This window comes from Sander lucioperca, chromosome 11 (genome assembly GCF_008315115.2).
Source record: "Sander lucioperca isolate FBNREF2018 chromosome 11, SLUC_FBN_1.2, whole genome shotgun sequence".
Classification (NCBI taxonomy): Eukaryota; Metazoa; Chordata; class Actinopteri; order Perciformes; family Percidae; genus Sander; species Sander lucioperca.
Window position 1 is genome coordinate 12,020,975 of NC_050183.1, and position 16,504 is coordinate 12,037,478.

Below are 16,504 nucleotides of genomic sequence, written 5' to 3' on the forward strand. Positions count from 1 at the left end.
ACCTGAAACACTAATTAATGAATCATCTCTGTGATGAAACAAGGTGAATGGACTCTCTACCTTGCCCTTGTTTCTGTCCCGGCTCAAAGTCGGAATCTGAACTGGAGTCAGAGCTCGAACTGGAATTGGAAGGACTGGAAGGGGCAGACTGCTGTAAGAGGAGAAGGAGATAATGACGAGGAGGAAAGAAACGGACAGAAAGTTGATGGGACAAAAAAAGAGAAATGGGCTGATAAGTCTTGAGTTCAGGATCAATGCAGGAGGTGATTATTGTGCTGTTATTTCCTGACTTGATTTTTGGGAAACATGGATATTCAAAATCAAAGCTTTGAAGTTAAAAGGACCAATCTAAAAGTACGTTCATGTCCATCTACAAATTAAGTTGTGTAACAAATGGATAAAAATACAAATTAGCAAGTACAGCATGTAATTAGAGCTGAAATGATAAATTGATTAACTGATTAATAATCAATAGATGGAGACTTTAATTTAATTTTTGATAATCGCAGCCAAAATATATTGCATTGTTTAAGTTTCTTATTTGTAAGGGTTTGTTGCTTTTCGTAGTTTTATGTGATGTCACGTTACACTGGGCTTAAAGAAATGTTAGGTATTTTCCCTATTTTCTGACAAATAATCGATTAAATGAGAAAATAATCGGCATATAAAGTCATAATTGTCTTTAGTTGCAGCCCTTAATATGAAATATAATTAATGATCATAATTATGACATTTGCTGAAAAGCATGACATAAAATCCTTTTATTAATTTTCACCTTAAAAAATGTGGCTCCTGTGAAGCTGACATACCTCTGACTTCGACGATGCTTCATCCTCTGAATTCGACTCTTCCGACTCTGGAGGTTTTTTGGGCTCCTTCAGCTCCTGCGTGTCATTTTTGCCTTTGGCCCAGCGACCTTTTTCTTTGGGAGGTTTCTTCTCTGCGTACGGCTGGCTGGCTGCAGAGGAGGAGGAGACACGAGGAGAAGTTCCTGTGAAGGCAACGGCGGTCGGCCCCTTCGGCCCCTCTGAGCTGGCCTTCTTCTGCTTCTTTGCGCTGGGTTTGGGAGACTCGACAGTAGAGGGCCGTTTCCCCGGGGCTTTGGGCTCTGCGGGCCCTCCCCCGCCTCCTCCCCCACCACCCCCGCCGCTACCAGCCCCCCCTCCTTTAGGGGACATGCCCTCCATCTTTGACTCCTTCAGGGTGAGTTTAGGCTCCTTGAAGGCAGCCTTGGGTAGAACTTTAACTTCATCTTTCACTTTGATCTCTGACGGCTTTTTTGAAGATGAGGAAGAGGAAGGATCGCGGCCACTCTTGCTGCTTCCGTCTCGGTCGTTGTCTCCTTTCGACGTGGCTTTGCTCTCAGAGTCTTTTCGGGGCCGTTCACGGTGCTCCTTGGTCAGTTTGTGCGGTTTGGGTCCTTTGCTGCTGCCACCACTTCCCTCTTTGCTGGGCTCCTGGAAAAAGAAAACAAAAGCACTGTCACCCACAATCTACTCTTAGAGCACTCAGCCGAAAGCCTTATTAAAGGAAACAGAAGCACAAAGACCTTGTTAAGGTCTGGCCAGTCTAGTCTGTAACGATCACATTATTTACTGTGAAGGAGATGTCAAACTAAGCACTTTGGTCAGTGTGAACTTCCGGCAAAATATTAATTCTCTCAGTAATTAGTCTAAAAAACAACTTCTCTCTATGCAATAACAAGACTAAAAGTCTACAGCCACGCTAGCGGCTATGTGAGACTGGACTTGGGCACAGCGGTGATTTGAGCTAAATGCTAAAATAAGCATGCTAACATGCTGATGTTTAGAGGGTATAATGTTTATTATGTTCACCATCATAGCTTAGCGGGTTAGCATGCTAACATTAGCTAATTAGCACTAAACACAAAGTAAGCTGAGGCTGATTAGAACATCTTCAGTTTTGCTGGTATTTGGTCATAAACCAGCTAAATGTCAACCTCATGGTGGCACTAGAGGCAAAGTCAGGGGATCACCAAAGTCAGTAGGATTAATCCTCTGGGGATCGTGAATGTTTGTACCAAATGTCATGGGAATCCATCCAATAGTTGTTAAGATATTTCAGTCTGGATCCAAAGTGGTGGACCGACTTACAGACTTTGCCATCCCTGAAGCCGTGCTACTTGCGTGGCCACAAACGGTAGACAAATAGTTAGTTCGCCAAATACCACTTCACACAAGTTAAATAAAGATACTATACTTCTCTCTGCACTACTGTGCGAGAGTATTTACACACTGCTGCTGCTGTCAGCTGCCAATCTAAACTGACAATCCTGAGCAAACAGGCCATCTCAATGGTTGTATTGCTTGAGTTACATTATATTACACTATTACTTTGAAGGGCAGTAAATGAGAACATTTTAATTTAGAATACTTTGAGTGCAGCAGACAAAGTAAGCATTTACTGAAAGTTGTATCCACAGAAGTGGATTTCATCAGAACTCTCTGGCACAGTGATACAAGTGGAGGATGCTATTTACACACTGCTCATCCACTTATCAGCAAACATTTTTGCAGGTTTTAAAACTTGATATGTACATAAGAGCCTTTATTATGATAGACTCAATACAGACTGGAGCATTGGAGAGAGTGGTTATGTGTGAGTCTTCAGAGGTGGCTCTCATTGACTCTTTTAATAATCAGCAGATGGGCACAGCTGGATGAAACCAAGTCCAAGCCGGTTCTCAGCACACAGCCACAGTAATATTGCTCAGAAAATGTATTTCTACAAAATGAGGAGGAAATTTAGTTTACAGGATATATAGGTGTTTGACATCAGCCTGTTTAAGTAGGTCACCGATTGTGTCAAGAAAAACATTAGGAGGAACGTGCAGAACAACACACTTAAAGAGAAGACCTATGCAAAGCTATAAATGAGAAACCAATGCCATTTTATTTAGTCAAACATGAAGGCCTTACCACTGTACTGGTCTGTGAAAGGTTGAAACCAAAACAATGGCAACAATGGAAAATGTAACAGGATCAGTTTTGTGTTTTCTCCCGATATGTCCTGTCTACTGGCAGATAAGCTGGCTGAGTAATTCTGCATACAGATGCTCAAAAACAGATGGCTATGATTAAAAGCCTGGGTCAGACTGTTCTCAAGACCGATTCAATGATTTTGCACTATGTTTATTTCATTTGTCCCCATATCCTTCAAAAAAACTGACTGGAATGATCAATAGTTGTGACACTTTCTGGTTAAATACTCCAAATGAATGAGCAAGCTGACAGTGCTAGTGAGATAACTAAAATGGCATTTTCTAGTTGGCAATTTAACCAACCTTTGACAGATGAGAGGTCTTGGTCTTCTTGGGATCTGAGAAGGCAGAGAGAGGGATGGTGGGGAGCATCGGGTAGTCTGGACTGGGCCTCGACACAGCTTCAGCCCCCTCTGGAACTACCAATACCTGAAATTAAAGAGACAAGAGTTATGGAGCTTTTGTGTAGATCTTATGCGTTGTATAAACCATACCTGCAAACTCAGAAGAGCTGAAAACTGTGACACATCATTTTTTCGGAGCATCAGAGAGAAGCGTAGGCATTTAAGTGGCACCTAAATAAGGCACCGAAATCCGCGTTGCTATTCGGTCCGGTAGAGAACGGTCGTTAAGGCACCAGTGCTGTATTAAGGGTAAACACCCCAAAAATAAAAACTCTTCGGATATACACGATTCACGTGGATGACATTTTCCCATTCAAAACGGCAATTTTCGCCGAAAAGCGACTAGTTTGCAGGTATGATATACACTGTAAATTCTCAAATAGTGTCCAGGGTCTATCTATATTTACTTTGACTGAAGACAGAACCAGGCTTTGTATAGAGTTATTTTTTCCCCAAAGACAAATGTTATGTGACTCACAGTTGGAGCATGTCTAAGGCTTGAATCATCAGTACAAAAGATGAACAACTACACCCGTCACTAAGACTTTCTGATGTGCAAGAACTTTTAAGTGTGTTAAGAAAACTGACTGCAGCTTACATCTTTACCATCAGATTCTGGGAAATTTTTGGATGAATTCAGTTGTGGCAATGACTTTTGTCCACAAATTCAACAACAAAGTGTTTTAATTTGCTACCGCTCTGACTGTATTCTTCTCACATAGTAACGGGGGCTCAGGCTCATGGGTATTGTAGTATTTAGGCCATCCGCCATGCCAAACTTATGGGAAAAAAAAACGATTTCTTTGAAACAAAGTCAAAATAATTCAAACTGGTGGCCATAACATAAACCTATATGATTGTTACATTATGTAGTCCCTTGTTTCTATGTGAAGTAACACTGACAGGATTTCTGCACGATTCACTAAGTAAAATTCAAGACTAACGTATGAAAGTATGATTAATAACCAGTAGGGACAATATGGTCTAGATTTATTATCATATCAAATTGTTTAGCACTTCCCAGCAGCATATAACAGTAATTTCTAATGATATAATTAATTTAATTAACGTGAACACAAATAAGTAACATAGAATGGCGTGATGGCATAACCAATTAAAAATGATGAATTAATTTGGGTTCATTTCGGTTTTTGCTAAAATTGACAGTTGCTACTGTAGCTCACAGCAGTGACCGTGTTTGCTTCAGGTCTGATGACGCTGACTAAAACTCCACAAGGAAGGATTGAACAGCCTCCTACATGCACAATCGAGTGTTGCAACAATCCAACTTTTAGTTGTTAAGTTATAGGTGTACAGCATCTCTTAACAATCTGCAATCAAATACAAAAATGTTGTATAACTAACATAATCTATGGCAGGCAAGAGAAAATATTTAAGACATTTAAGGCCTTTTTGGGGGAAAGTTAGATGATTTAAAAAAAAAAAAAAATGTCAAGACCTGCAGATACCCTGCATTGAGGAAAAAAACATCTCCAGAAAACAGCAGTTCCTCCCACTTCAAAACTAATAATGCAATATGTCATGTAGTAGTTGCTATTGATTTTAGTCACTCATTTAGCCATGAGTCCAGTGAACCACCCAGTGTGTCAGGCAGCCTCACCCCTCCAGCTTTGATCAGCTTTCTCCTGAATTCTTTGGTGGGGTTGTTGAACGTGAGTTTCTCACAGCGCAGGTGGTTGACTGGTGGGTTGCCCTCCAAGTTGAGGAATAGGTCATAGTTGAAACACACCTTTTTTGGCTCCTCCTGAAGGATGACAACAGGATAAAACACTGATTTAAACCTCCTCTAACAGCATGTGTGAGACCATTTAATTTGTGTTTGCCTTTCTGCATTACACCTCTCAATATCGACATATTACACAACAAAAAGATAAAAGCTGAATGAAGGAACTATCATTCGGGAAGTCCAGAAAACAGACACACAGCCGGAGCCGACACACTGATAAGAATCAACTTACATTCCTGAGAGAAGCTGTGGAGAAGTGGACAATTAAAGCTGAGGAAAAGGCAGACGTAAATGCAGATGGATTAATGGTTGCTGATATTTACACTCTGCTTGCTCACTTTTTAAGTATTTACTTGATCTTCTTGACAGATTTGACCATTGTGTACAAGTGTATACAAGGGTAATTAACAGATGTGTACCCACTCTGTCGCTCTCTGGGACATGTTTTCATGCTAATTGATTGTGTTTGTAGCTTGAAAGACGCTAGCGCAGACCGCTGATTAGCTTACAACGCTGGTATTCGGGGCACAGGGAAAGTAAAAACAAATCGCTATTTATACCACTAAAAATGCTCAAAATATCACCAAACGTCAACGGTAACATAATGAAGGTCCCTAAATGTTAACAGAAGCATTGAGAACTTTGTAAGTGTACAGACTGTTTATTGAAAAGATAGATTATAAAAGACACTTGCGTTCATGTTTACATGCCGCCGCCGTCTTGAAAACCAGTCATGACTTACAGCTGGCGATGCAAACTAAAATCAAAAGCAATTTGCTCAATATATCTGAAATAATCGCACTCTGCATAACTTCTCTAGTGTACTTACTCAGTGGATAACTATCTATCTGGTCCCTCCGGTCTGGGTCACTGTCTCCAATTTATTTTCGGGACATGGAAAAAAAGTTTCATCATGTTTATCAGAGAGGGGAAATCTTCAGACTGTACAAAACACTGCGTCTCTTGGGCGTCGCGACGCAACAGGTCCCACTCCGTGCAACACAGACACTCCTGTTCAGTGTCCATAGCTTCTCAATGTCCGCAGGTACACCACCAGTTCCCCGAAGTACGAGGCTGTGTTGCGGCATTGACTACCAGCAGCTCTCTCTCTCTCGTAGCCCTTTCACGGAGCTCCCGCAGCTCTTCGTTCAATAAACTGTCTGTACTTACAATGTTCTTAATGCTTCGGTTAACATTTAGGAATGCTCATTATGCTACCGTTGAAGTTTGGTGATATTTTGTGCATTTTTAGTGGTATAAATAGCGATTTGTTTTTATTTTCCCTGTGCCCTGAATACTAGCGTTGTAAGCTAATCAGCGGTCCGCGATGGCTTCATTCAAGCTACAAACACATTCAATTAGCATGAAAACATGTCCCAGAGAGCGACAGAGTGGGTACACATCTGTTAATAACCCCTAGGTTCGTTTTGCGCCGGAATTGTCCTTTAATTGCACATAAGAGGAGGATGTAACATTTTGGGTGCAGTCCAGAGGTTTAATATTATAAAGAGCTGCAGGAGACAATGGTGTGCACATACCTCTTAAGCATCGTCCTTATCTTGTAATGCGAGTAAAGTGGGTCTTTTTCTTTCATCACTCATGTCAATGGCTCATGGGTACTTAAAAAGGTGCCAGTATAATAGTGTGTGCTCATTTAATTTCTCTCACTTAAAGAGAGAAATGTCCCTCTCATAAAAGTTGAACTAACGCAATCGTGCTTTCTGATTGGCTAAGCGCATGTATAACTCCTTCTGGAGTGTGTTAGTACAACTGTCCAAAGTGAAGCCATTCACAAAAACAAATGGTCAAACGAGGATTTTAAACCATCACTGTGTTGCACTTAAACAATCTACATGCACTTAATGTAATTTGATTATTCTTGGACTCGGACAATAACCCAATTTCTGAAACATTATGCAAAAAGAAACAGCCGATTTTGATTATCAAGTTAAGGAATTAACCTGGTCAACACGGCTAGCTTTCTGTTTTACCTCCCAGTAACCCAGATTTTTGTGTGCATGTAATGTTTGCAGTCTATGCTTAGCTTCCTTCAGTCTGTTAATATTTCAGTGCAGTTCACAAGTACTACAGCCACATTAATTGTAGAAGATTCCATAATACAACACCTGCAACATGTAAAAATCAATTTACAAATTTCAAACTATATTGAATTTTATTTCCTAAAACTTTCTAATCCCCCCCGCCTACATTTCTTTTCTATACAGCAACTACACAGCTTACTATCCGTGTCCAGTTGATCTCACCTTGTTCTTGAAGTAGACCTCAATAGGCATGAGGAAGCCTGCGTAGCCCGACTCCTCCACTTTGTACGGAGGCTCCTTGCATACTGCAGACAGACAAAGACATGTCAATGGCAGTAATTAGATTAACTATTAACTCATTACTCTTATCTATAGAATGACTTAATGGGGGTAGACAAATCTTTTAACTAAATCAATTCCAAGAAAAATACTTCTTAAAGTCTCTCACAAAATGAGATTTTTAAAAAATTACATTATTTGAGAACGACAGTCTCAAACTATATACTACCATGAATTAAACGTCATGAACAACAGCATTTTGCTTAAGGGCATTTGAACACAAAACAGCGACACATAATAATTAATCATCAAATGAGTTCCAACTTGGCTGATAGTTTGATTGTCTCATACTGTATTTATTACTTAGGCCGTTTTCGAAACTGCATACTATACTAGCAGTGTGTACTGATTTGGCAAAAATGTAGCCTTAGTATGCAAACAAAAGCAAACTCTGCAGTATGCCAAAAATACCCGGATGTCGTACTGATTTGGAGAAAATCGCCAGTATGCCTCGGACCAGTCTATTTGGCCGACTCTATCCCACAAAGCACCGGAACAATCACAACAACCGTGGTTTGCTGTTGTGGCAAACAACTGGAATCGTTTACAATTTCCGTCTGCTATTTTATCACTAACTTCCCTTCTGAGACTTTTTTATGCCAGAAATCAACTGTGTAGAGTTTGAATATGGGCAGTTTTACAAAAATGTATGGCGAATTGCAAATTTTCTCCGACGTAGTTGAGAAGCTCCGACGTAGTTGAGAAGCTCCACAAGCTGATGCGACAGCCAGCTAGTGCTTGCCGGGGTCGCTGGCTAGCCGCCCGGCCTGTCCTCCTCCAGAGACCCCGCTGTCAGCTGACTGGAGCTCTCTCAAGACACTCGAGGACAAGAGGTAGAGCTGGGCAATATATCGATATTATATCGATATCGTGATATGAGACTAGATATCGTCTTAGATTTTGGATATCGTAATATCGTAATATGGCATAAGGTTGTCTTTTACTGGTTTTAAAGGCTGCATTACAGTAAAGTGATGTCATTTTCTGAACTTATCAGACTGTTGTAACTGTTCTATTAATTGCCTTTACCCACAAAGTCATTATATCCACATTACTGATGATTACTTATCAAAAATCTCATTGTGTAAATATTTTGTGAAAGCACCAATAGTCAACACTACAATATCGTTGCGGTATCGATATCAAGGTATTTGGTCAAAAATATCGTTGTATTTGATTTTCTCCATACCGCCCAGCCCTAACAAGAGGTGTTTCTTTTCCCAATCGTTTGTTTAAATAACACAACACAAATAAATAACCATAATAAGATTAACGGGAACATGTGGTTATCTGCCTTTTCGGAGTTATAAAGCTCTACAAGCGAATGCGGGAGTGACGTTAACAAGCTCGCTAGCCGGGCTGTCACTCGCACACACCGGCCATGGAGCAGATACAGGCGGGGGAGAGCAGCGTCTGATAGGGCTGAGAGATACTTCTCTCTTTGACAGATTTGTAAATACATTATATATATTCAATTAAATATTTCATTTCATAATCATTGTTTGTTGTATTTGCTTGTTTCACATAAATAAAGATTAAAGAAATTAAGTTTCAGTTTCTATGGTAGATAAATAAACAGTTGTAGCAACATAAAGTGGTAACATGCTATGGCATATATTATGTAGACTTAAGGGGACACACCAAAGCATATAATTTTCATTCATTTTTGGAGAGGCATTATCAGACCATAATGACAACATGACTTTTTTTTTTAAATTCGTATTAAACTGACTAAAACTAGCGGTTTTATTTACCGGAACGGAAAAAGTTTGTGTTGTCGAGCAATGCTTTACATAACCTCCCCTTGTTGAATATCTTGTTTGTCTTATGTCACTGTGAGCGGTTAGAATAAATAGTTTAAGGGGTGGGGGAGCTAAACCATGCAGCGTCTTATAAAGTAAACAAACATTGGTCATAAATAGGATTGGGTACCGAACTAGGTACTTTTTTGGATACCGGCCGAATTACGTCAAATCTAATTCACGTTAAATCAAGCGATGCCAATTTTCGGTACCCGAGAGCGCATAAGTGCGAGGATATCTGCCCTCTGTGCACATGCACACACACATGGACAAAAAAAGTGAACGGTACCCAAAACCTAGTCATAAACAAAAAAAATGTAAAGCTCAATAAGTAATATTTTTCATTTGCAATAGTGGTGGAAGTTCATTTTTTTGTCTTCTGCTTTAAGAGCTTGTTCAAAAGGCTCTCCCTGGCCTAGCATAGTGCAGAATAAATTGATTTAACGGCATACTACCGACGATAGATGCTACATACTGCATTTGTATGTAGTAGGCGATTTCTAAAACGGCTTTAGTGTCTTTTATGCAGCATCTAAAACACTTAATTAGCTATGTTTATGACATACGCTATGAGAATAAACATGTTCAAATATTGTTATCCGTTTGTCTCACCTCTCTTGGGTTTGGGGAAGCTCTCATGCAGGCGGAAGACAACCTTCTCTACAAAGTGCTGGATGTCGCCGGTTTCTGGCCCTCGGACAAACACCATCCAGTCGTGGGTGAAGCCTTCTGATGTCACCTTTTTCCTTAGCTGGGCTCTGTGGCCCAACTCCAGCTTCACCTGCACTGTGCACTGAAACAGGGACAGATAGAAAGAAAAGGGTCAAATACTGATTATTACTATACTATACTAGGCCTGTAGACATAGGAGAATATACACAAGCCAGAAATTGTCAAATGTGAACTACAAGTGCAGAATTATTCAGATAAAAAAACTGATGAAGATGTAGAGTGAGCAGAGAAAGGTCAAATAAATGCCTAAATGAGAGATTGTTTTCTTCTTGCGTTGAGTCTTTTAGACTTTAAACCTCAAGTAGGTTCCTTGTTTCCTCACGACAGAAATATTTACATGTAAATGTCATACTTTCCTTTTCTATACTATTCGTTATAAATGAGTTTGCAACTAACAATTATTGTAAGTCAAGTATATTTCACTTATATAGCCCAAAATCACAAATCTGGCTCTAGGGGCTTTACAATCAACCTACAACACCCTCAATCATTGATTTTAATAAGAAAAAAAACTCCATTAACATAATTATCTATTAATCTGCAGATGAACTTCTCTATAAATAAGTTTTTTTTTTCTGACATTTCATAGGCCAATTAAATTGTTTTTGCAATCCCAATTTCCTTAACATCTTCAAATCACTTATTTTGTCCAGCCATTGGTGCAAAACCCAAAGATATTCAGTGTACTATCACATATGATAAAGAAATTTGATTTATATAGCATCTTTCAAAACGAGAGTTACAAGTTACTTCACGGGTGAACACAAAAATATAGTACCATTGACCTATGGAAAAGCGCAGCAGCACAAATATCAGACCTAATGACCTCAGCGCCACAAGAACTAGAGGAGAGTGACTAGGCAAGGTGTGATTTCCGTTTGTTTATTAGTTTTGTTTTCCTCGAGACCCGCAGAGGGTGTTTCTGTTTTGTATGTAAAAAAAAAAAAGAAAGAAAAAATTGATATATATATATATATATATATATATATATATATATATATATATATATATATATATATATCTATATATATATATATATACACACACACATACATACAACAAGAATTTCAGGAAGTTTAAGACAAGAGCAAATATGCCCAAAATGGAATGGCTAGAGCTCCATCCTGGTTCTAAATTTGAATATTTTCTGTTTTTCTTAGCTTTCTATAATAATAAACTTAATACCTCAAGGTTTTGGACAGTTGGGTGGACAAAACAAGACATCATCACTTTCACCAAGTGATGACCAACTTAGACCAATCGATTAATCAAGAAAATAATCAGCTGATTAATGCATCGTTATTTAGAGCCCATGCTACAGACTTCAAAGTTCTACTGTAGCGTATACAGTAGTGGCTGAGAAGCCTTGCAAACTGAGGTTGATTAAGACATAAACTAAAGCAAAGCTGGTAGTGAGATTAAACCAAGGGGCCATTATTCATTGGTTTCTGATTCCACCTTAAACAAAAACCTCTGAATCACTATTTTGGAGTGTGTGGACTTAATACTCAAGAGGAGAGGCTAAACACTTGGTCTGGACAAACACAAAGCTGAAATCGGTGTTGGGACGCTCCCTGAGGAATGGGAGTGATTAGCTGCCCGAGCCAACAGATCTCAAAAGGTTTGTCCAGAAGAGGGGCACATTTTTGGGCTACCTCTCTCAGCCAATAACAATGACAGCGACAGGACAAGCAAATGACACTGTGCTGGTGGTGAGTGGCATAGCAAGTGAAGAGGCTATGGAGATGGGAGTGCAGAAGGGAACAAGGAGGTGTGTGGGGGGCGGGGGGGGGGGGGGCAGAAAGGCACTTTATGTCCAGGGGAGGACTGAAGAATGTGGGGATTTGGCCCTGGCACAGAGCAGCTCGTGAGCTGGGACTGAGTAGGGGGATTAGAGGGGACAGGATTGGTCTGGCACTCCCTGACTAACTCTCTCTCTCTATTCCCTCTCTCTCACACACACACACACACACACACACCTCCCCTGCCTGGCACACTGCCCAGCCATTCTATGGCAGTAATGCCCTTAAACTCCAGACTCCACCACACCCACAGTGAGCAGCCGTGGAGTCCCTCCAATCATCAACAACCCCCCCCCCAATCCCCCCCAACGACTCCGCAAAATCTAGACTGTGATAAGGACAACATAGAAATCAGAATGATAATGAGCCAAAGACGAAGACGGTGACTCTCTGTTTGAAATGAAAGGGAACAATACACTGAAAGCATGGAAATAACAAAGAAATGTCTCCCAATAATCTGAAAATTAAGAGCACAGAAAGGAAATATGAGGCTGAGAAAATTAAAGCCGAGTAAGCTGGTTACCAGACTAATTAATCAGGAACTATTTTCATAATTAATTAATTGTCAAACATTCATTAGTTTCAGCTTCTTCTTTGTGAGTATATTTTCTTTGATTTATGAGATAGTAAACTTATTTACACAATATTTGTGTTTTGGACAAAAAAGATTTGATGACCAGCTGGGCTCTAGATTATACTCTAGATCATACTGAATTTTTCACATTTTTTTGACATCTTACAGAGCAAATGACTGATCAATTAAGTAAAAAGTGGCATTAATTAAAATAAGTGTTTGTTGCAGCTACAGAGAAAATTCTAGGGTTGCAAGATTGTTTAGATTGCCTATAAGATAGTAGAAGAGTATAAGAAAATAGTCAAACATGCCAATTACAATTTCCCAGAGTCCAAGGTGATGTCTTTAAATCATTTGTTTGGTGAGACCAACAGTCCAAAACCACAAAAAATATTGAATTTACAGTTATAGAAAACAAAAAAAAAACATTTTAAAAGCTGGAGAGAGCAAATGTTTGGCATTTTATGATTTAAACGATTAATTTAACAATTCATTTTCTACTGATCGTCTACTAAAATAAGTGACTAAGCTCTGCAAAATACAAATGGGAAAATAATACTATGTTGATAGACATGCACATAATTTGAACTGTCAAATTGTCTGAAAATATGAAGAACATGCATCTAAAAATCAGACTACTGACTATAATTTCTAGTATCAGAAGGACAAAATGACTTGTGGCAACACATGTATTAAGCTTTCGTCAATAACCGTCAACAAACCAGACAACACAAAGCCACTATCATCGACATGATGCATGCATGCTCTCTCTTTTTCTCCTACACAGTGCTCCAGTTGAGCTGAAATACAAATTTTGGCAGACACACTGGCTCCCATGAAAACAATGAACTCCCAGCTGACATGTAAATAACACCCCTCGTGACCATGTTAATCTCTTCCAGCTAATAAATGATTACATTCAAAAAGTCCGAAAGTTTCCCTCGGAGGGGACACACACAAACAAATAATCATGACAGCAGCTGTGTTTTGATGAAGCTGCATGTTCCAGCTCAATCCTTCATCATCACACCAAACCTAACATCTAAAATAGATAAAAGCATTACTTGTATTGGAAAATGGTCAGCCCCAGAGAGCCACAGGAGAGTCACAAATAGCCTATCTGCAGCACCCAATGAAAACAAGTGAGTATTGGAATAAATAGGGTGTGAATGAGTCTGTGGGGATGACAAAAAGCAGCATGATCCCAACTGCAGAGTTCTTAAATGCAGATCTCATCACTAGAAATAGCAAAGATCTCAGTATTTGCACACAAAGTCAAGACCCTGCTTCACTGTGGACGCATGAAGCACTATGGCTGTGTCATGATGTTGTAATGTGCAATAAATACCTTCAATCACAACACTTACAGACTGAACTTGACTCACCTCTGGATCCGGCAGACTTATTAGGTCCATCTATCTAAAACTAATTCAGTATAGCCTAATACAACAACTCTGCAACATATCTTAATTTCATTAAGTTATAATGTTAATGTATATCAGTGAGGATTAAATATTAGAAACACCTTCTAGTACAAAGTAATACAATTCAATAGGACCACAAATGACATCCTCTAAAATGGCCATAAAGTTGAATCGACACCTTCCTAAAACAGATTAACAACTAAACATTATAACCTTCATTGAGGTAGGTTTCATTGCGAGGCTGCTGTATTAGACTGTATTATTCTTATCTATGTGTACCAATAGACTGGCAACTGTGCATTTGAGTAATACGAATTAAACATCTAATGCACATCTTTCACATTCATCACAGAAGTATAACTACATAAGTCTTATAACTTGTAGCAGAAGACTTCCTCTGGATGAACACTCACAGATCTAGTTAAAACTTCAAAAGCTCCAATGCTGAATGGAGACTAGCTCCTAGAAAGTGGCTCCATGGGTGTGTGTGTGTGTGTGTGTGTGTGTGTGTGTGTGTGTGTGTGTGGCCTAACCATCTGAAATATAGTCCTGAATAACCTCAGGCATTTAAAGAGTAACCCATTTTGAAGAAATATCTCTCTCACAGTTGGCAGATATGTAATTTGGTTCACCCACTGTTCTGTTTTCTGCTAAATAAATGAAGCTTTTTAGGATGACATAAATCTTAACTGTGCTAATTGATACATGCAATGGCATTACATTTGAAGAAGCAAAGGTTTACCATACCAGTTCTTTAAAATTATGTTTTATTTATATTATAGGGTCGTTGCTTTGTAATGATTAGACAATGCATGTGTGGTCATCATAACTGGATTCAAGTTAAACGTCTGCACACAGAGAATTTGTCATCTTTTCCACCACGCTGTATGCATCATAGTCTAAAATCAAGAATACGGTAAGCCTTAAACATTAACCAACTGTTGGCAAATAATGCAAAGATATTTCTGAAGTTGTATGGCCGACGCTGGCTTTATTAGCCTTGCATGTGAGGTTTCAGGCCGCTGGCAGTGGAGACACCACCCCACCTCTCCAGCCCAACCTGGTGAGGACAAATCTTTTCCCCCGGCGCCTTGTAGCGGCTCCTTAGCTTTTAGCCAACGGCCGACACTCTCCTGATAGGTAGATTAGCTTAGCTTAGCTGCAACAAAACCTCGACTCAAATTGGTATGCATAGTTTTTAACAATGTGCATGTGCGTTTTAAACACGACAGAGCTGAATAAACACCAGATGTAAACCTCTTTGTGTGCCTGGTTGTGGCTACAGCTATGCAGCGGTGCTGAATGGTGTGGTAGACTGAAGCTAGCTAGCGGTAAATACCGATGTATGAGTGCCCAGCTAGCATAGCTCCAGAGCCAAACAACTACGAGTTCATTAGCAGCAGGAGCATTTTTTTCTTCTGGCTAGCAGAACAGAGGATTCATTCCTGCCCTGCCAGCGCACAGCCTGCTGGCATTTTCTCCTTGAAAAGTTCAGATTCTACAAGGAGACACAAAAGCCACTGTACCTGGTTCTCCATGTTTCTCTGGCCTCAGTGATTGTTGTATTTATTTACAGCGGCGTTTGTGGAGCGTCTCCCCAGCCTCTGCTCCTCATTGTGTGTCAATCCAGCCCAGAAGCGGAAGGCAGACGGCTCCCCTCCCCTTCCAGACGGCTGCTGGCAGGCAACCAAAACAGAAAGCTCTCTCAGCCTATCAGGGAGCGGTAAATTTAAGCACTCTTGAAAGGAACCAATCAGAACACTCAAGAGGCGGGGCAGTCGCTGAGCTGCAAATACAATTAAAGCATTTTCTGGTGGTTTTCTCGAGTGACAGTGAGCTTGTCCCAATGGCTACAGCTCTGTTTTAATTGTAAAATGCACATGATGCTAATTGATTAATCGGGGTTCGATTACATTGCTTACACATTTCAGCTTTTCCTATTAGTCTGGAAAATGCAATATCAATAGCATTAACAATGGGGGTTACATCATACTCAAAGGGCCTAATTTACATTTGTGAATTAATTGGCATTGTGAATACTTTGGATTTGCATCTTATTGATATTTTATATGCACTCAGGGTAAGTACTATCTTATCATTTTTGAATATGTCTCACAACCATTCCATGTTTACTAAATAAGAATTATTATTATTGTCAGTATGATGACTTTTCTGAGAAGTTACCAATTTCCCATTTTTTTATGAACAGTCTGTTACATGAGCACAGAGTCCAACATGTAAATGTGCCAGATTTAGCCATGCAGATTATTTTCATCTGCAGTCTCTGATCATTGATCTCCAGCTAATGATGTTATCTTATGAAGTCATGATAAACTCACTATTACTTGAGTACAGTATTTAAGTACAATTTTGAGGTACTTTACAGGAGTATTTCTACATTATGCAACTTTGTACTTCTACTCAACTACATTTCAGAGGGAAATATGCTTTTTACTCTACAATCACTTAGACACTTGTTACAAATTAACTACCCAACACTATATGAACCAGTTCAAATTAGTAAATTAGTTATTGCACAATGCATTTTCTGCATCATCGAGATGGTTTTCTAAACTGGGTTATATCTGAATGATTATAACCTCTAACACCACATGTTGTTACACTGATCTTATTCAG

At 39.5% G+C, this 16,504-nt stretch overlaps 1 protein-coding gene across 3 annotated transcripts in view; it reads right to left on the bottom strand.

Annotated features, from left to right (window-relative positions):
- LOC116056269 (protein ENL-like) overlaps positions 1 to 15,563 on the bottom strand; it is a 31,806-nt gene extending 16,243 nt beyond the window's left edge. For 2 of the 3 annotated variants that reach the window (XR_004898781.1, XM_031308439.2), the window contains exons 1-7: positions 15,394 to 15,562; positions 9,948 to 10,128; positions 7,417 to 7,499; positions 5,027 to 5,170; positions 3,305 to 3,430; positions 810 to 1,457; positions 61 to 151 (exon numbers count right to left, since the gene is read on the bottom strand). Coding sequence is in view for 2 of the 3 variants with exons in the window: in XM_031308439.2 (XP_031164299.1) it covers positions 61 to 151; positions 810 to 1,457; positions 3,305 to 3,430; positions 5,027 to 5,170; positions 7,417 to 7,499; positions 9,948 to 10,128; positions 15,394 to 15,405 (1,285 nt within the window). In the remaining variant the exon portion in view is untranslated. Of the gene's footprint in view, positions 1 to 60; positions 152 to 809; positions 1,458 to 3,304; positions 3,431 to 5,026; positions 5,171 to 7,416; positions 7,500 to 9,947; positions 10,129 to 15,393 lie in introns of all 3 variants that reach the window. The other variant, XM_031308440.2, reaches the window with a different exon arrangement.
- Between the last annotated feature and the right edge of the window lie 941 nt (positions 15,564 to 16,504).